This window comes from Sycon ciliatum, chromosome 7 (genome assembly GCF_964019385.1).
Source record: "Sycon ciliatum chromosome 7, ocSycCili1.1, whole genome shotgun sequence".
Lineage (NCBI taxonomy): Eukaryota > Metazoa > Porifera > Calcarea > Leucosolenida > Sycettidae > Sycon > Sycon ciliatum.
In genome coordinates, this window is record NC_088649.1 from 8,781,791 (window position 1) to 8,801,935 (window position 20,145).

Sequence of the window (20,145 nt, forward strand, 5' to 3'; positions counted from 1 at the left end):
CTATGTAGCACTGATTTTACTCTGTAGGCTGTAGTGTAGTCAGAATCTGCACTACAGTACACCCCACATGCGCATACTGAGTCTGTCTATGCACATGCACAGGCACTGACTCTGACTGAGGCAGGCCGGGCCGACCGCGTTACGTTGTTGTTGCTACGACTTCGGACTAGACTACAACACTGTCCATGGTAACGACGTGAACACAGACGCTAGACGGCCGGACAGACTCGTCAGTGCATGCGCATGCATGCAGTGCAGTGCAGTGCGGATGCTCTACGAGTACGAGTACGAGTAGAGTCTACGATACCAGGAATCCAGGATACGAGGGTCTTTTACGCGCTCGCGATCGCGCGTGCGCTACAAAACATTATTTTTGTGGAAAACATCAACACGCATTTCCGAACATTACACATTACAGTATCCTCTATCTAGCTCTCCAAACATTGAATTAGAAAATTTTGATAAGGACATTGTTACTTCTGTGTTTGGTGGGATCTTCCAGTCGGTTTCGAACTAGGCTCATTGCTTAGTTAACCGTATGGTGGCAATTCGTGCAGGCGTCGAGATCGCACAGGTGAAAACCGTCTCATGCTGCTGACCTAAATAGTGTGACACTAGCAGCTAAGAACGTTTCGTCACATTAGGACCGAAATATTTGAATGCGCTGGTCGCGTACACGGCGACTTGGCGTGGAATGTTGCACCTACTGGCTAGCCGTGGCGCGCGGAGAGAACTGACTTGTGCAGGCAGCCCAGGATGTGCCCCTCTTCGGCTAGTCCAAGTCACATATTCGTACAGCAGCAGCAGCAGACGTGGATGTGGATATGCCAGCCTTGCGAATCGTCACCCACAACGACATATCCTGCGTCACCAGGCGACCAGACTACGTCACGATGCATTGCTGCTGTCACGTGACTCTGGCCTGCTCCACACGTGTCGTGTTCATCAGCGCTTGGCTAGCCACAGCACAATAAGAGCAATGCCGGTAGCAGCGAAGACCCAGAGCGAGCGCAGAACACCTGAACTAGAGAGCGCCGAGGACGTTCTCGCTGCGATCGGCAATAAGAGCTATACACACATCACCACCACTACCACCACCACCACCACCAGCAGCAGTAAGGTCCCGGAGACTAGTGCAGATTCACCGTTCGCAGCAGCACGCCCCCGTCACCGCCCAACACAGATACCCAGCGAGGGCCAGCGGGACGCACGAGGACGCACACCCGCACCGCCATCGTCATCTCCCGCCGCCGCCGTCGCTGCCACCAGCCGGCGTTTGAGCGACGAAGCCCAGGTGCTGATGGAGGCACTGGAGCAGCCGGGCGTTCGCGTGGAGGAGACGCTGGAGTTTGTCATGCGCCTCGAGTCGGTGTCCTCCGCCGACCGCCAGCACATGCTGGAGCGCTGCTTTGCAAACCTGACGCGCAACTTTCACCTGCGTTCGCTGGGCCGCGTGGCATCACAGGACGATCTGCTCATGCACACACAACTGGAGACCATTGAATCGTTTCAGCAGTACGTTGTACGGGTACTGAACTACATTGGGCAGCAGCAGGCCGACGCCGTGGGTATCAGCGACGTCGTGTACATGCTGAAGCTGGTGTCGTTCGCCTCGTCCTATCACGTGTCGGCCAAGATGGGCGCGGCGTTGATATCGACGCGGCACGTCCTCCTGCACCACATCCCGGAGTGCGTGTGCGTGACCTCAATGCTGGCCCTGCTGCGCTGCTTCAAGGTGAGTATTGTCATTGAATTGGCTTTAAATTTATAAAAGAAAGGACCAAATTGTTAAATGTCATCCGTAGTTTGTGTCCAGCACTAACAGTTACAATCAACTTGGCTAATAACGACTGCGGATATAACGACAATTCGCGAATAACGACAGATTTTCCATGCCCAGAGCAAAGTCCCATCCAACTGTAATACATTATAGTGAGACTTCGGGTATAACGACACTTCGCTAATATGGACACTTTTCTGATGCCCCGCCGAGTGTCGATATAAGATAAGTTGACTGTATAGGCAAGATGTTGTGTTGTAAGAAGGTGCAACAGCTAGCACAATGCTGACTGATACACAAACTACAGTCCATTCAGAAAAAAATGAACTTCTAGCTTTTGGCCATAAATGGGTCAAACGTTGAGTTTTTTTAGAATTTTTTTCTGCAATCCCATATGGAATCCTCTTCCAATTATGTTTCTGAAGTTTTTTTGTCCAAAAAGCAAGCCATAGCAAGAATAGGATTTCGGCCAGGTTTTGCCCCAAAAGCACTGAATTGGGAAAACCATCAAAATCCAGGCCGTTTGACCCCGCCTGCAACAGTGCATTCTGCGGTTCGAACCCCAGTTCAGGCACCCTTTCTGGACCCTTTTTCAAATGTCAAAGTTCGCAGCACTGCACTGTGTACGATGAAATCACGAAAAATCGCCAAATACGGGAGCTCGCCAGAGCCAGGACCCATCTTTTTATGAATGGACTGTAGGGATACCATGTAACATTTTGGTCCCTCCCACAAGGTGGACGAAATCGATAACGGTAACGAGGAAACGAGGAAGTCAATGACGACGAAACCGAGGATACCGACGAGGATGACGGGATAGAAGACGGACGCGACAAAGACGAAGGCAATGACGAACATACCGGTGAAGACGACGAAGACAACGGCAACCCAGTCCGTTCCGTCACAAGGGAGGGTGCAGTGCTCGTCTTAAAACCATTTTTGGGGGGACGTCCTCGCCTGCGCCTCGATGACCTTGCCTCAACAGGCATAACATGACGAGGCACATGCTGGTGGATCCGTGCCTCCAGGTGCTGAAGGGTCCTACCCTCATACTGGCTCTCGCATTGCCGGCACTCGAAGTTGTAAATAAGATGACATAATTTTGAGAGTGGGTAGGACGTCCTTCTTCACCATGAAGGCACGAGCCGTTGTGTAGACAAACAGGACACTAGCATTACGAAAGTTCGATTCTACAGCTGACTTAACGCGACACATGGATCCACTCTGTTTTATCTGGATTTACTTTTTAGTGACCAATCGTGCAGTGTGTCTGCTATTACGGACAGAGCATTCTCAAGCCACAGCCTGCAGGTTGAATAGTAGGAGATATTATCTGCCCGTCTCTGGTGGTAAACTTGCGTTGCCGGCAGTGCGGGGCGCGAGACGAGTTCTGCATTCCTGCAGTGCAGCTTCTAGATAGCAGATGTAAAGAACGGGGCTGAGACTGTCGCCTTGTGGTGTCCCGATAGTGCTCTCAAACGGCCGGTTCAGCTGTGGCACTTGCAATCCTAGCGGTGATAGTTGTGTTGTGGAGTAGATGTTGGATGAGACATGTGAATCTGGATTGGTGATTGCAGACATCACCTCCAGTAGCTTCGGACGGTTAATCGTGTCGAACGCCTTGGACATGTCCAGGCCTAGTATGTGAAATTCCAGTCGGTAACGAATGGCTCTTGCAGCGATCCACCGTTGGGTCCATGCCACATCCGCTGTACCACGACTACATAACCCATACTGACCAACCACCAAAACCTCAATCCCTTGACAAGACATGCAGGATCCCTGGGTTTCTCTCCAAATCCCTGGATGGCACAAAAAAAACAAGTGAAAAAGAGCATTTCCCGCCAAAAAGCGTTCGACTCTGCAGATCTGCGTACAGCACAGTTCGACCCTGCAGTGCAGTTCGATCAGTCGGCGCCCGCCTGTCACTTTGTCAGTGCAGATCTTGCAGGCTAGCTAGCGCTAGGCTGGTCAGGTCTTGAAAGTGACGTGCACATTTTGAAGTGCGAATGGGCACCGTACATATTTTTGAACTGGGACATTCGGGGCGGATCCATGTAGTTTTCAGGAAAATCCTGTATCAGAAAAAACTGTGACTTTTCCGGGAGTTTGCTTGAAATCCCCGGGAGTAGTGTTGATTTCTCGGGATTTTCCCCGGGAAAACCGGGAGGGTTGGCCAGTATGATAACCTCCCAGAGTGTTCAACTCCCACATACCCTGCTGTCCCGACAGAATTTCAAGTTGACGTCATTTTTCTGATGCAATGCTCCTTGTACCAGTGATTTATGACATTTGTACGGGGTGTCAGTACAACACAAGTTTTTCTTTGCATTAATTTGTTCCGGGTCAAACGGGGCTTTTTCCACCACAGGTTCAGATACGTCTGATAACACAATAACATGTACAGTGCGCATCGCATCATCAAAATGACGTCAACTTGAAATTCTGTCGGGACAGCACCCATAGTCGAGTTGCACACTCTGGGGGGTTATGAACTCGTGGCTGTACTACGGCTCGGGTGGAAGCCGGACTGTGTAGTACCAAGAGGACGAGAGAGAGTGCCCCGGATTCCGTGATGCGCCGAAGCGCGATGATCGATATCACTTTGCAGATGGAGTTTAGTAAAGCGATGGGCTGCAGACTTGTTACAGAACCCTTGGGTTTGTTAGGCTTAGAAAGAGGTATGAGTATTCCTGGTCCAATAGCCGTCGATAAATTGGCACCCTGCGAGAGGCGCAGCGTTGACGAAATTTGCTATGACCGGCGCAAGCACCTCGGATCCGTATTTCAGGAGCTCAGCTGGGATTTTATCCGGACCGCAAGCCTTCCCATTTCGCAGACGCTTGAGGGCAGTGACGACTTCAGATTCGGAGATGGGAGTGACGAGGGAGTGTGGTGATGGTGGTGGTATTTCACCTGCTGTTATGACGTCAGAGAGATAGACTTTGTATTGGAGTAGAGATGGGGAAAAACCAATTTCTTTCTTGTTTCTCTGCAACAATGAATTTCGAACTAGAATTTTTTCCAGTCGGGATACCGGCAGGGTGCCATATTTCCCATACCGAAGTGTGAAAAAGATCCGACTTTGGGACAATGGAGAGCCAAAATACTGAAATTTCCCCATCTACTCCCATGCAAAGTCTATCTCTCTGACGTCGTAAATCCGGCCTAGTCTGGGCAAGTTAATGACGTCATCATGATATCACCAAATTTAGTGCTAACTTCAAGCTGGTATAACTCGGGAACGGCTGCTCCAATCAACCGGTCCTTCACCATCGGACTTAGTGCATTTTTCCCTATAGGTTGTGAAGTTTTCAATTTAGGGTGAACTTCCTCTTAGGGATAGCTGTACACTCAAACGCCTCTTATCTGGACGCCTCAGATACGGGCACGTCTCTCTACTTGGCACCTTCAGCTTGAGGTCCTATTATGGCAAAACTGCATCGAAATTGGGGGTTTGAACTTTTCGTGTGCGCAAGCTCTTATGTCGTCACTGCCAACCTGTAATATCCAAACATTTTTATCAATGGATTATTTTGTTGTTGTTGTTGAAATTTTATTTTGTATTGCAGACCAAACGGGCAATGCTGCCCAATATTATGATGGCGATAAAGTAACGGCCGAGAGCCAAGGATACAACAAGCAAGCCTCCACGAAAGAGAGAAAAACACAGACAACACAGACTGCAAATACTCAAAAAGAAAAAGAGAAAGGGAGAAAAAAAGAAATTTGTAACCTGAAAATGTCCAATACTGTAGAACGGGTAATTTTAGCGACGTAAAAACCCTAGCGAATTTAGCGATCGACTCATTTTCGCTAGAGTTTCAAGTCGCTAATCCGTTGAGACATTAGTAGTGCACTGGTGATCCGTGAGTAAAATCGCTGCAAATCGCTAAAATAACACGTCGTTAACCAGTTGACAGTGGGAAAACGCTAAAATTAATAGTGGCTAGAATTACCAGTTCTACAGTACGTGCCAAATAAACTTCTTCAAAAATCATATCACACATGGTACTGTAAAAGCGGAAATGTTCGGTAGTGTTTATATTCGGTAGTGTTTATTTTCGGTAGTGTTTATTTTCGGTAGCATTTGGTGCCGAGTTTTTACCGAAAATAAAACGCACCGAAAATTTCGGTATAGTACGAGGTCATTTGCTATTTTGGACACTCAAATTAAATAGCACCCTATTATGTTGGTTTGTAATATAAATTTTTTTCTTACTTTTCTATTGGCACACTTATGCTTTACCACCACCACACCCACCTGAAGGCCTAGAGTTGAAGCGTGTGGCCACAACTTGACCTGATCGAAGGTGTCTTTTTCTACTGCTTTTTCAATGCGAGCAATTATTGGACAACTAAATTAAATAGCATCTAGCAGCAGTCTGCAATGGTGTGGACAAGTAAACTTGCACAGGACATGAAAATGGGGTAAGGCTATGCCTATGAGACCGGCTGATATGAGTTCTAACGTTCATAGCAAGGTTTTTCAATGTGACACACAATTTAAAGGGTCACTCAAGGGTTTTCATGGACGTCATATTCAAGAACAGAGGAGAGCACTCCAGTGTGGCACATCTCCTTCTCATATTTCGCAAAGAGTGAAGGGCTAGCGCCGTAACTAGCCGCTGCGTCCTTATTTGTTAGGAAGTGGTCACTGGTGCCAGGTGAGTGGAACGCTCGCACTGCTAAAAGAGATTTCTCCTGACCAGAACTCCTCCACAAATGCACGGGCTGAGAAGACGAGGAGACTCTTCCAGGCGGATTCAAGGTGGAAGACGTAGTCTCTGGGGTTGATGGAAGGGATACACCATCCCCCATGTCGACATTCTCTCCGTCATGCGACGTAGAGTTGACGGAATCCTCCATTAGGCCACCCTTTGTTAATTCATTGTTTAACGTCCTTTTTTTCGCGAAAAGGTACGCGGGAGGGCGGAAAAAAAACAAAAGCCCATTCCAAAAACTGGAAACCCCAATCAAACATATTGACCAGTAAAGCATGTGATATATACAATATTTCTGGGTCTAACGGCACTTGCAGGCATAGAACAACACTCTTTGATGGTACATTGGAGCACATGCCTGATGAATCCAACAAAACAGGTACATAGCATGGAGTTAGCATGTCATGAATTCATTACATCTGGATTTTTACTACTACTAGGACACACACCGTACGATATTTAAAAACCAACAAAAAAAGAAAAAGAACACAAGACAAAGGCATGCCCGGGAGGCAAGATTATAAGTTTAAGGTCATGATCGGCACACTGTGAAACTACACAATCATGTATTTACAACTTCGCATATTATTGGTACTACTACTTTCTTGTTTTTTTTTCCAGTCGGAGGCAAAAAGGTACGCGGGCGCGGACGTTAAACAACGAAAAAAGAAAGGGTGGCCTTATTTCCTATTTAATCGAAATTTTCGAAATTACTCAATACATTACCTAAGAATAGTAAAGAGAACGCCCAGAAAGAAACGCCTTTCGCTGCTAAAAATAGGAAGGAAGAAACTTGAGGACCACACGAAGACACTCTTGTCAAAGATTTGTCCACCAAGGAAAGGGCAACGACTCAGGAGGACTCTACTTCCGTATTTAACTGGTTTGTCCAAAAATTGCGACATGTCCAAAAATTGCGAATCACCTCGTAAACTTACCTGGAACGCGGGTTTTACCGAAAATTTCCCTCCGCCGAACCGCCGATTTTGGAGAATACCGAAAATTTCCCTCCGCCGAACCGCCGATTTTGGAGAATACCGAAAATATCACGCCACCGAAATTTCTGCTTTTGCAGTAGCTGAATTATCCTGATCTAGTAGTAGTAGTAGTAGTAGTAGTAGTAGTAGTAGTAGTAGTAGTAGTAGTAGTGGTAGTGGTAGTGGTAGTGGTAGTGGTAGTGGTAGTGGTAGTGGTAGTGGTAGTGGTAGTGGTAGCGGTAGCAGCAGCAGCAGCAGCAGCAGCAGCAGTAGTAGAATTTATTATTTTACTAGGGAACTCCGTTGCCATTTTACTGGGAACCCTAGGAATGACTTGGTGCTTGTGACAAATGCAGAAAGGGGCTTAGCTTGACGACATCCAGCTTCTACGTGCAGTGCCCGTTTCCTAGGTGCCCGGATAAGAAACGTCCAATACTAGTGTACTAGACTAATTGGCTGAGCAGATGTTCCTCCATTGTTTTCTGTCTTCAAGGTGATGCCGACCATCATCTCCCTCGGTCCCGTCGTCGACCTCATCGTCATGGTTACCAGGAAGGTCGGCGAGGCCATGTCGGAGCGCCGCGACACGCCCACCCTGCGGGACGTGCTGCGCCTGTCGTCGTCATGCCAACTACTGACTCAGCTGCGTATCCGCGACGATGTGTTCATGGAGGCGACGTCCAAGTATATGCTAAGGACCGTTGCAAACTGGCCGCAGAGTCCATATTCGCCATCGTTCTGCCAGCGTATCCTATTCATGTTCAGCTTCTTCAGATACCCAGTCCCGGAACTGTGCAGTGCCCTGCACGAGTACCTGAGCTTCGATCTTCACATGGAGCGAGATTCGACGCTGTCCCAGATGGACTTGGCATCGCGCTTCATTCGCCTGAACTGGGCGTTTGTTGCCCAGGGCGTGTCACCGCCGCAGTCCATGGTGAACACGATGATTGGCGTGCTGCAGCACCCCTACTTCCAGAACATGGTGCCGCACGTGCGCCTCCTGGAACAGCTGGTGCACTTCGTGGGCAGGCAGCACGCGCTGTCCGTCGTGCACCGTCTCGAGAACGTGAACCGCTTCCGTACCGAGGGGCCGCTGGAGGCGTTCCCCATCAGCCTGTTCCACCGGCACTACCACGGCGTCATGACTAACGTGCATGTGCCCTACGGCCCGCTCGCGGTCGCGGCGCTCATCTGCACTGGCGACTCGACGATCGCGCCCTGGCCCATGTGCCTGCATCCGTCGTTCATGCGGCCGGAATTGGCGGCCACGCTCCCCGGAGTGCCAGTGGCGTGTATCATGCTGGACGCGGATCAGTGGATCGACTCACCGGCAGCAACAACGCCAAGGTCCACCACCAACACCACCACCGCCACTGGTGATCGCGAGGACGGCGGCGGTGAAGACGTCGGGAACGGGCGTGTTACGAGTGCGAGCGGTGGCTGTGGTGCTTCGGCGGCGGTGGCTGGTGATGGTGGTGCGCAGCGGACGTGGAACGGCGTGGTCGAGTGCAGCCGCGCGTCGCTGGAGCGCGCCGGGTGGCGGGTGGTGATCTATCCGCCGTACCCAGGCGACGTGTCGACCAGAGTGTACGTGGACATGTGCATGGACGCGATGTTCGATGCTGCCGCCGCTCCTCACCCGGCCCAAACACACGGCGGCCTGTTTCCTGTTTCCTGACGGGAATAGCAAGCCATGCGAGAAATGAGTGCCAGGTTTGGTTGACACAGGCCATGGTGAGATGCTGAAACTCTACACCCCCACCACAACCACCCCCAAACGCGGCGGCCTGTTTCATGATCAGTGAATAGTAAGCCATGCGAGAAGTGTATGACAGGTCTTGTTTACCGTGATGTGACTTGGCTGATGTGCCGGTACCTGTCGGATATTGGCCGTGTCGAAATGCCGAAAGCCTGACACCCAGGTCGATGTAACACTGAGTGCACGGCAGTCATGCTTGACATCCAGCAGCCTTCCAGCCGCTTTGTGGCATGAGTGAGAGAGTTACTTTGCGTTGCGGCAATTGTGCCGCCATGGAGAACACTTGCCCAGTGGGTAACAGGTTCTTGCTTTCAACTCTCACGGCGTCCATTCCAGGACCGGCGGACGGAAGCAATATTTAATAGGTCTGGTCATACCCTAGCCTTTCGTTCTTTTTTGTATGACATGGTGGGCATGACACATGATCTCCTCAGCAGTAAACACACACCGGTGGCCAAAACGTTGGTCCGGCCATGGCCTGACCAACCGGACCGGTTCCGCCGGGCCTGTCATTCAGTCGGCCCGCAAGTAGTGGTGGCTATGCAACACAATGTGCAGCTCCACTTCCATCCATCCCCTATACATGGTCTGTATTGTCACTATCGTGCGCCTACTCTATGCAGAGTACCATACTTCCCCGATTAAAAGTCTCACTCGATTACAAGTCTCACACTCATTTTCAGGTTTGAGCAATAATATTTCGATATATCCACTTCAGTAGTAAGTCATGCTCGATTGTAAGTTGCAATCCCTTTTCTCCCTTGAATTGTAATGTGACAAAGTGCGACATATATTCAGGGACATATGATACTAGTTATAGTACCTCTGGTGTACTCTCTGACATGCCTGCCCCACAGCTTGAGCCCCCCTTCCCCCCTGTGCTGCGCCCCTCCTGTGCTGCCCCCTCCCTACAGCACACACACACACATGCACACACACACACACACATGCACACACACACACACACATGCACACACACATGCACACACACACATGCACACACGGACGCTGAATTGCTGCGAGGCTTCCAACGATCTCATCGTCCAGTGTGCACAGACATGCAATGCTGGCTTCTTATCGTACCTGATGAGTTATATCATGGTAACAGCTGCTGTACTAGAAGTGTGACCCAGGGCTGGGAGTCTATCTGTGATCAGCACCGACCTTGAACTGAACTCACAATATATATTTAATTTTTTTTTAATAAGTGTACGTTGAACTCTCTGAACTGTTTGTGTTGATTGATTTAACGTTTGAGGGAAAGCACCTATGAATATTCACTGCTTTGGAGACGAGCCAAAACTAAACTATGTGGGCTACCGATCGGATGCTGAATCTCTACCCTCCCGGACACTTATCTGTCCTTTTAAGTAGCTAGTACTGGAGCACCTATGAATATTCACTGCTTTGGAGACGAGCCAAAACTAAACTATGTGGGCTACCGATCGGATTCTGAATCTCTACCCTCCCGGACACTTATCTGTCCTTTTAAGTAGCTAGTACTGGAGTCTAAACTCCTTGACACTTATCTCCCAACTATTATTTTTCCAAGTACGTTTTCCCATGATAATTGACAAAGCAAGTCTGCCATGTGGACTTGTCAAGTAAGTTAGTTGTCTAGCAAGATTGGTGCCGTGTTTGTACCGTTTTGTGATGCAATGCCACGCGGATGTTTCACGAGAATCACGACCCTTGCGCAATGACACAACTTAACTAGCGTTACTTCGCCATCTGATAGTGGCAGTCAGCGTTGAAAATATGGAGTCCCGCTCAGCAACCTGACCTTGTAAAGGTTGGCAATAATTTCAGAATATATTTCACTTGCATGTTTGTAGACACTCGACTCCACTTATAACGAGCTCACATAATTATAGCGGATTTTGTGATAATACTTAATAGCGAACCGTTGTCCACGTCCCAGCTTGAACCACGGTGTACGTGCATTTCTGTTATAATGATCTTCGGCTATAAAGAGCTGTTTCTCCTGCACAATGGTGTTTTGTTATTATCAGGAGTCTACTGTCTACGATTTATTCGCGTGCCCCTTTCGCTTGTTCCGGCTATTTGCGCAGTGACATTGTATGACACGGTCGAAACAGCTAGCTATGCAGAGAGTACAGTTACAACGTGTCATTATAAAAAGCCAGAAGAAATAGAGTAGGCAATCGAGGCAATCATACACTGTATCCAAATAAAATAATTACTTCAAGTAATAAATGACATTACCGTATTTTTCCGGTTGTAAGTCGACCTTTTACGACTAAAAATAGAAGGAGAAAGGGTGGGGGTCGACTTACAACCGGGATTCGACTTATAACCGGGAACTATCAGAATCTTACAAAAAATGACCTGCCCTGCATGCATGAGTGCACCATGTGTACACATGTTTGCCAGTTTATTGGCCTTTTTCAAGGATTGGGACGTTATACCCTCCAATAAGGAATGTTTACATGATTTGTTGATATGTTAGTAGCAGGGAGTGGTTGGTATATAACGGTAGTGCTTCGTTGGGTGGAAACTTTAAAACGCAGAATTGAGACCTCCGGATACGGGGGTCGACCTATAACCGGGGTCGACTTACAACCGGTAAAATACGGTACTAGTATTCAAACAAGTTTTCGTACAACACTCATCAGGAATCGTTGTTGTACTAAAGGACGCGGAAACAAAATTGAACTATTAGAGAAAATCTAAGTTAGAGAAATAACACTAAGAACAACAGCAGTGAAATTTGTGTGCGTTCGATTACTAGTACATGTATTATGAGACTTAGCAGCCGGTGAGCGGCAGAAAGGCCCCAACTGCTGCATTTTGCTTTAGTAGCCAACACCAATTTTTCCACGTCACATGACCTATGGCAGGGCACCCAACTGCATGCGTTCATCGGAGATGTGTTGCCGCGTTATTGTTGCCTTCATTCACCATACAGTCAGACGTCGCATAACCGCACACACCCGTTCTTCACAAACAATATCCGCATAGGCGAGGAAACTGGATACTCTAGTTTCAGAAATTTTAGGTGCTCAATATTTTCGGTGTGAGGACAAAAGGCCAGCTAGGTTAGGTGAACAGAGATTTTAGGTACAGAGAAGCAATTCCCTATTGTTACCGTAAAAGTCCGTAAATAAGTACGTATTTACTTTTGAATTTAGTGACCACACCCGTACTAACTTTCGGGTGGGTACTGACTTTCGGGCAGGAACTAACTTTCGGACCTGATTTGTGTGTAGTGGAGAAGTCATTTTCATGTCGATGTACATGCTACGTGCTGCATGTGCGCACCATACCGGTACTTATTTCGGGCAGTATGTTTATCGGGCCTGACTTGACTTCACCAGACAGAGCCAAAAGAATGAAGGGGGTATTTCTTTCGGGCAGGTACTTATTTACGGACTTTTACGGTATGTGTGTTAGTGTTTGTTCGGTGTATTGAAATTTTAGGCATGAAACAGACGCACCGAAAGTACCCAAAATAAAAGTACTCCGAAAATTTGTAAAATTACAGTAATCCAACACACGTACTGTGTGTATGCATGGCATAATATGCTGTGAATCGGTAACCAACGATTTTCTTCCGCATGGCAATGCATCCGCTTAAAAGAGGACCGGATAAGCGAGGTCTGTCTGTACAAGCATTGTTGCCTTCTTTCTGTGGATCATGAATGATGCCACGGCTCCAAGGCTCTGAGGGAAATATTGAACGATTTACTGTGGCTATGTTTTGCTCCAACGACTATATGGTAAAACCTGTAAAGGCGACCACCTGTCCAAGAAGACTACTGAAACCAGGATCAAGGGATGCTATTCCCAGTCGAATAGCCCTGGATAAGGAGACCACCTGGTAACAGAGACCACATTTTGAAGGTCCCTTGAGCGGTCGTCTTAGACAGGTTTCACTGTACGGTCAATTCTTTATCTTCCGCTGGCACCCACTGACCACATGTACGCTGTTCAGCATGTACAAACCAGGCCGTACATGAAACGCACGGGTCTGTGCACGCGCTCACGCACACAAGTGCGCACGTACACACGTGCGTGCACACACACACACATACATGTACATGTACACACACACACTCAGGCTAGGCTATCTCCAAGTGGATCGGAACGGTTCAGCAGAAATAGCACACGCTCAAACGAGATGTTGAGAGGATCACAAACATGCAGACCAAGCAGTGGATTATACACAAGACTAACAATGTGTACATGGAGTATCGGATATCTAGGGGAGCATCATCAGTATAAAAAAAACCTAACTAAAGAGAGAAACCATGAATTGATCCTAATCCTACTCCGTGCAATGATGACTATGATGATGTCAGTGCCAACTATGATGATGTCAGTGATGACTAAGATGATGTCAGTGACGACTATGATGATTTCCACGACGACTATGATGCCAATAGCGACGACTGATGAGCAACAAATCAAGGGGCCCACACAAGATAGATCCACTGCTACGATGGACGTGACAGATACCTACGATGGACGTGACGGGCACATCTACGATGGACCGTAACCACGGTGATCTACGTAGCCTAGGTAACGGCCATCCGTGCTGCTTTTCAAGTAGAGGGCTTCCTCCAGTGGGCTGTCTCAATACTCCTCGTCTATCGCAGTGCTCAGGTCCTAACACACAGAGGCACTCTGGTCTACTGAATACGTTTGTAACGGCAACTGACAAAACAAAACATGTACTACTAGTACACAAAGTTCTTGCGGTCCAGTCTGTTCATGTCTGTTCATGTCTGTTATGTCGGGTTTCCGCCGACACAGGAGTGAAGAGCTGATGGTGCCAACACCTTAGCTACACCAAATATGCCCAACTGTGCAAACAAGCGCTTGGTAAACTGAGAGAGAGAGAGAGAGAGAGAGAGAGATAGAGATAGAGATAGAGAGAGAGAGAGAGAGAGAGAGAGAGAGAGAGAGAGAGAGAGAGAGAGAGAGAGAGAGAGAGAGAGAGAGAGAGTTGAGATGGTGGCGAGTGGGTAAATAGGTAAACGGCGGGAGAAAGCGAGAGACGCTTCAGATTATCAATAAGAAATTACACACCTTGACAATGGTCGAGACAAAGCTGATCAACGCACGAAGAATGCAACGTCAGCATGGTTCAGACTGACAAGACAAAGTCATGCAAACAACAATGGAACATTCAGTAGGTTTCACCACGGTTTGCAACAACTGAGAGAATGCACACGAGGTCGAGCGTACGTACAATATGGTACTGCGACATACGTACCAGGGACAAAATCGAGACCAGTACAAACGCAACAACGAGGAAACACTCAACACTCAACAGAGATGAGAGAGAGAGAGAGATGGGATGGGGGGGGGGGTGGAGAGCGCTACGAAGGAAGAGGAGAGAGAGAGAGAGAGAGAGAGAGAGAGAGAGAGAGAGAGAGAGAGAGAGAGAGAGAGAGAGAGAGAGAGAGAGGGAGGGAGAGAGAGAGAGAGAGAGAGAGAGAGAGAGAAAGAAGAGAGAGAAGAATGGTGTTGGCTGCGGTTGCGGACTAGCGAGGAGATCGGCCCTACGGCAATGAGCCGAGTGTCTGATCATCAGTCATCATGGTGTGTTGATGGAGATGATGTCGTTGTCGTCGTCGTCGTCAAAGGTTTTATGGTTTAGGTCTGCGGCAATGGCTGTGGATGAGTTGAGGGATCATGACGTCATCGAGGACGGAAACTGGGTCACATAGAATGGATAGAGCACTGGAGGGCATAGGGGGATTGGTCGCATGATGAATCAGAAGAAAATCATAAAAAAATAAAAAAATAAGCATGGGAAAAGATGATGACCTCCGGAAATTTAAATCTAATGCTACCTCCACGGTGATGGTGATGCGAGTCGCCATGTACTCATGTAGCCTAGCTAAAATTCTAAACGGGAGAGTTACTCAGAGTCTCCGTTGACCGAAGTCGCGATTCAGCATGTTCACCGTGCGGCGCAATGGAATGGACCGACTGTCGTCTATGTTAGCTACAATGCAGGTCAGTATGCTAAGTATGTGTGTGTGTGTGTGTGTGTGCGTACATGTGTGTATGTGTGTGTGTGTGGGTGTGTGTGTGTGTGTGTATGCTACAAGAAGATCGGTGGAGCGCAAGGTAGCTCATGCAGCGCAACTGCCATCCTCGTCCGGTCACCCAGCAGCGGCTGGGGAGGGCCAGGCTGGCAGAGCACGTACACTAGTGCCATGTGCGCTCCGACCGTCTAGCTACCGGCGTGTGGCCCGGCTGCCTACGGGTGACCCGTGAAAGTGTGGTGGCCAGCCGCGCTAGGCATGTACGTTGAGGAGCCAAAGGATGTTGACGGCTGTGCACAGGACAAACACAAGAGAAGAGGAAAAAAGGAAATTGGAGAGGAGAAGAGAGATAGACAGGAGAGGAGAAGACAGATAGACAGGAGAGGAGAAGACAGATAGACAGCAGCGGAGAAGAGAGGTAGACAGGAGAGGAGAAGAGAGATAGACAGAAGAGGAGAAGACAGATAGACAGCAGCGGAGAAGAGAGGTAGACAGGAGAGGAGAAGACAGATAGACAGGAGAGGAGAAGAGAGATAGACAGGCGAGGAGAAGAGAGATAGACAGGAGAGGAGAAGAGAGATAGACAGGAAAGGAGAAGAGAAGAGAGATAAACAGGAGAGGAGAAGAGAGATAGACAGGAAAGGAGAAGAGAGATTGACAGGAGAGGAGAAGAGAGATAGACAGGAGAGGAGAAGAGAGAAAGACAGGAGAGGAGAAGAGAGAAAGACAGGTGAGGAGAAGAGAGAGAGGAGAGAGAGAGAGAGAGAGAGAGAGAGAGAGAGAGAGAGAGAGATAGAGAGATAGAGAGAGAGAGAGAGAGAGAGAGAGAGAGAGAGAGAGAGAGAGAGAGAGAGAGAGAGAGAGACAGGAGAGGAGAAGAGAGAGAGAGAGAGAGAGAGAGAGAGAGAGAGAGAGAGCACAGAGAGAGAGAGCAGAGAAAGAGGAGGCAAGGAAGTAAGGGTAGAGAGAAAGAGAGAAGGAGCATGAAGGGTGTTGTTCCTTACTTTTGGCCAAATTGGCAAAGGTTTTTTTTTACTTTAAAATTTCCAGATAAGTGTTACAACGATTCACAATAGTTCTACAGACAGTGCAGTACTGTCAGGCGCCGACGATCGGCCAGGCTAGAATTTCACCAAGCACAGCATACCAATGCATACCCTGTGACTCAACTGCGCATAGACTGTAATACATGAAAATAAGAACGGTCAAGGCTAGGAGGCTGAACTAAAACTTGTTCATGTGAGATTACGCATGCATACTCTTACTGCATGCGAACACGTGCATTTAGCATGCAGCACTGTACGAAAATAGAATGGGCATGAAAGGTCGAAATTCGGCTTCGTCCGAAAATATCCCCGTCCGAAAATGTTCTGCTATACTGTACCAAACTTTCTTCACCATCCCTGCATTCAAACCATGGACTGCACCGCAACCAACCACCGTTTCAAACGTGGGTGACTCGGAATACATAAATTGATATCAGTGTAAATGGGGAAAGACGATCATTTAAGGTGGAAAAAGGCCAGTTACCCAGCAATGTCTTACCGCGTGCTGCTCGTAGCCAGTCCCCGCACCACCAGCGCTGGCCCCTTGCCCGTGGCTCGGCCCGTTCAGCGTCATCTGAGCCATGCTACTGGCCATGCTAGCGGCGGATGCCTGCGACGAGACTCCGCCATAGCCTGCTAAACAAACGTTTGCATATACCCAGAAAGAAAACCACCGCAAGTCAGCAAGGGGCAAGCAAACAAATTCCGCCTATCACGCGGTACAACGGCGCTCTCAGATGTACACAGGCAAATTTCGCCTATCCGTGTTAAAACGTAGTGCCAGGGATACAAACGGGTCGTTGCAATAGGACATAAACGGACTGAGCGGTGACCAGACGAACGCAGAAGTCCAGGCACTGACGCTGATCGCGATTCTTTAGTTCATGACTTTGCAGTTTTCGGAACTTGCCAGGTTGGATTTCCGTGTTTGTGTCGTATCCATACTATTGACACGTGCCTTTTAGGCCTCTACGGGACAAGTATTTCTTATTTAGGTGTCTAATTATTTATCAGTCTCCCGTAAGGGGCCGTCCGTAAATATCGAACTTTTTTCACCAAACGAATTATTTTAGTTTAGACCCAACCCCTCCCTCCCTCCCCCTCAGAACGTAAAAATTGTTGACATATACATGCATATACAACAAAAGTCGCAAGTGTGTCACTGCTCCTATGGCCATGTACATGTATCGAACTTTTCTGAAACGAAATTGGTCAACCCCCTCCCACCCCATAACGAAATTATTTCGTTTCGTGAAAAAAGTTCGATAATTATGGACGACCCCTAAACTGGTTCATAATCGTCTTTATTTTATGTCTTTACACAAGGCCTGGGGCCTTCCTTATTTGGTATACGCTGTTATTTCCCCACATGGCTCCCGCTCTTTATGCAACAGTTCGTACACATATTTACTACGGTTTGATACGCTATTGCATGCGGGACCAGCAATCTCGTGGCCATGGATTTCCATGGCCGCAACTAGATATTATTGCTATCACCTTGCTTTTCTCTCTCTCTTGCCTTCCGCCTTCAGGCGGAAGCTTTGGCTTTTGTCTGTCTTGCCTTGTGCTCTCAAAATCGTCTCTTGAACTAAGTTAGCTCCTTTCAAGATGTGAGTAAACCTGAACGCTGGTGTGAGTGTACGTGTCTGTATATGCCTGAGTGTGTGTGTGAGAGTATGTCTAGGTATATGTGCGTGCGTAAGAGTAATTATGTTGGTGGACTCTCTCCAAGTGGCCACCACTGCACGGCCTTGTAATGTGATGGTTTAGTAAGTAAGTTAGTTCATGTCGAACCGCAGCCTTGGGGTCGGTCCTAACTCCGGGGCCGACCGCCTACGACATTTGCACAGGGCATGCGTGGTGGGCACCAAAATGGATGGATTTCGAGAATGGCTCGCCCTTTGCTATGCTTGTCAGTGGAATATCCTGACTGGGTAGTAACGGGGCAAGAACAACATTACAGCACTGTAAAACACGATGTTTTCGGTGTAACTTCAATTTCGGTGATTTCGGTAGTGAAAACAAGCACCTAAATTTAGATTACACGTAAAAGGCACCAGAGTATGCACTGTATGTGAAGGGAACGCTGGTCACCTAATCCAAAATTACACCAGAAACCTGGCAGGTCCCCGATCCCGAAATTTTAATAACTTCACCCAAAATCGTATGTTTTACAGTATCCACTCTATGTGCTGCAATCAACAACTGTTACTGTACAACTGGAAAGTCTAACGAGTCGCAAAGTCAAACGCTTTAACGACCAATTATTTTTCGTTATCTGAACAAACGTTATCGCGCACCCGGTTTGAGATGTCTATGTAAAGATTCCCATACAGATGGGCGGCCAGGTAGCCATCGTTAAACGTTCTGCACAATATCATGCCAAAATTACAAAATTACAAAAAAGTTTTTGGTCGTTAAACTTTCCTGTTTTACAGTAACGGCTATATTTACTAGACTGTATTCTAAGAAGGTAAGCAGCGACGTTTGGCCTGTTTATCAATGGAAGCAATCCCACCTCCACCTTCCCATCCGCTCTCTGGCCCACCTCATCACACCAGCAACACGACGAGTTGTGTTACCGGTGTGATGAGGTGGGCCAGAGAGTGCATGCGAAGGTGGAGGTGGGATTGCTTCATTAAAAAAAAACTTCATGGTTCGCGTGAGACTCGGCTGGAAGCCGAGTTTTCTGCATCCCTACAAACACCACCACCCTCTAGGATCAAGGCGCAAGTGCAGCTCCCAAGCGGTGCTTCATTGATAAACAAATATTCATTGGTTTGAGGGAAAGACACAAACGGGAAAAGTCTGAAGAAAAATTTGTGAGGCCAGCGATGCTCTAACCACTGAGCTATGTTGTAGCTGTCATCTGAGCAGAGACCGTTCAACAATCTCTTGAGACTTCGCAACTCACACTTCTTGTGAATCCACACAGGCGGGTGGGACACAGCCCTCACTGTAACCCACACACTTCACGCACAAACTAGCACGCTGGGAGCCCCAAAGCCATAAACATTCATTCGTTTGAGGGAAAGGATGCGAACGGAAACAGTCACTATCCTGCACTCACCCTTATTGGATGAGAATCCGCTATGCATACCACCATGAGACATGGTGCTCGTAGACACGTTAGACATCATGTCGTTAGTCGTGGCTGCCTGCGCTGGGCCCGTGGGGCTCAGCGGCTGCTGGAAGCGAGAGCTGCTCGTGGCACTCCCGCCGCCATTGCCATACCCGGATTGATAGTACCCTGCTGGCAAGCATGCACATGTGTGGAGGCACGCAGGAGGCATACGTGATTCACAGTACTGTTCCAGCTGGCTAAAATACTGTTTGAGCCGCCAAACCCACGTGCCGCGCATACATCCACGAATGCATGCACATATGTGCACCAACGCACTTATACACACATACACACATGTGCACACATACACACACACACACACACACACACACACACTCACACTCACACATAAACACACACACACACACACACACACTCACACTCATTTTTATCACACAGACCAGTGTTGCCACATCATTCTAGCCAAATATCAGTAGCATGAAAAAATAAAATGCATCATCCGGGGGCTTTGCCCCCCCCCCCCCTCCCCTATATAGCGACCTCAATACACACATATGCGGCACTGATAAGAAAACAATTTCACGGTTTTGCGTGACACTCAGGCTGAGTTTGCCAGTTTTCCCCGAGACGGATGATGATTTCGCTTAGCGCCTCAGGAGAGAGCTATGGAAACACTCGTGATGCGCAGTAAAAGTCAAAAATCTGGATCATGACTCCTAAACCATGCATAAGGTCAAACTTGAACACTTTCATG

The 20,145-nt window shown here is 48.2% G+C and overlaps 2 protein-coding genes across 7 annotated transcripts in view; one reads left to right on the plus strand and one right to left on the minus strand.

Moving 5' to 3' along the window:
* Positions 1-427: 427 nt before the first annotated feature.
* On the plus strand, positions 428-10,794 carry LOC135820909 (uncharacterized). Its single transcript, XM_065333960.1, has 2 exons — positions 428-1,735; positions 7,975-10,794. Exons 1-2 carry the CDS (start codon positions 695-697, stop codon positions 9,157-9,159), a joined length of 2,226 nt encoding a protein of 741 aa, XP_065190032.1. The 5' UTR covers positions 428-694; the 3' UTR covers positions 9,160-10,794.
* Positions 10,795-13,332: 2,538 nt separating this feature from the next.
* Positions 13,333-20,145, minus strand: part of LOC135820914 (RNA-binding protein Musashi homolog 2-like) — a 33,791-nt gene continuing 26,978 nt past the window's right edge. For 4 of the 6 annotated variants that reach the window (XM_065333971.1, XM_065333968.1, XM_065333969.1 and 1 more), the window contains 3 exons: positions 19,377-19,559; positions 16,806-16,942; positions 13,333-15,550 (listed from right to left, as the gene is read on the minus strand). In XM_065333971.1, the coding sequence (XP_065190043.1) occupies positions 15,476-15,550; positions 16,806-16,942; positions 19,377-19,559 (395 nt within the window). In that variant the 3' untranslated portion in view covers positions 13,333-15,475. The remainder of the gene's footprint in view (positions 15,551-16,805; positions 16,943-19,376; positions 19,560-20,145) is intronic. The other 2 variants (XM_065333967.1, XM_065333966.1) reach the window with 2 other exon arrangements.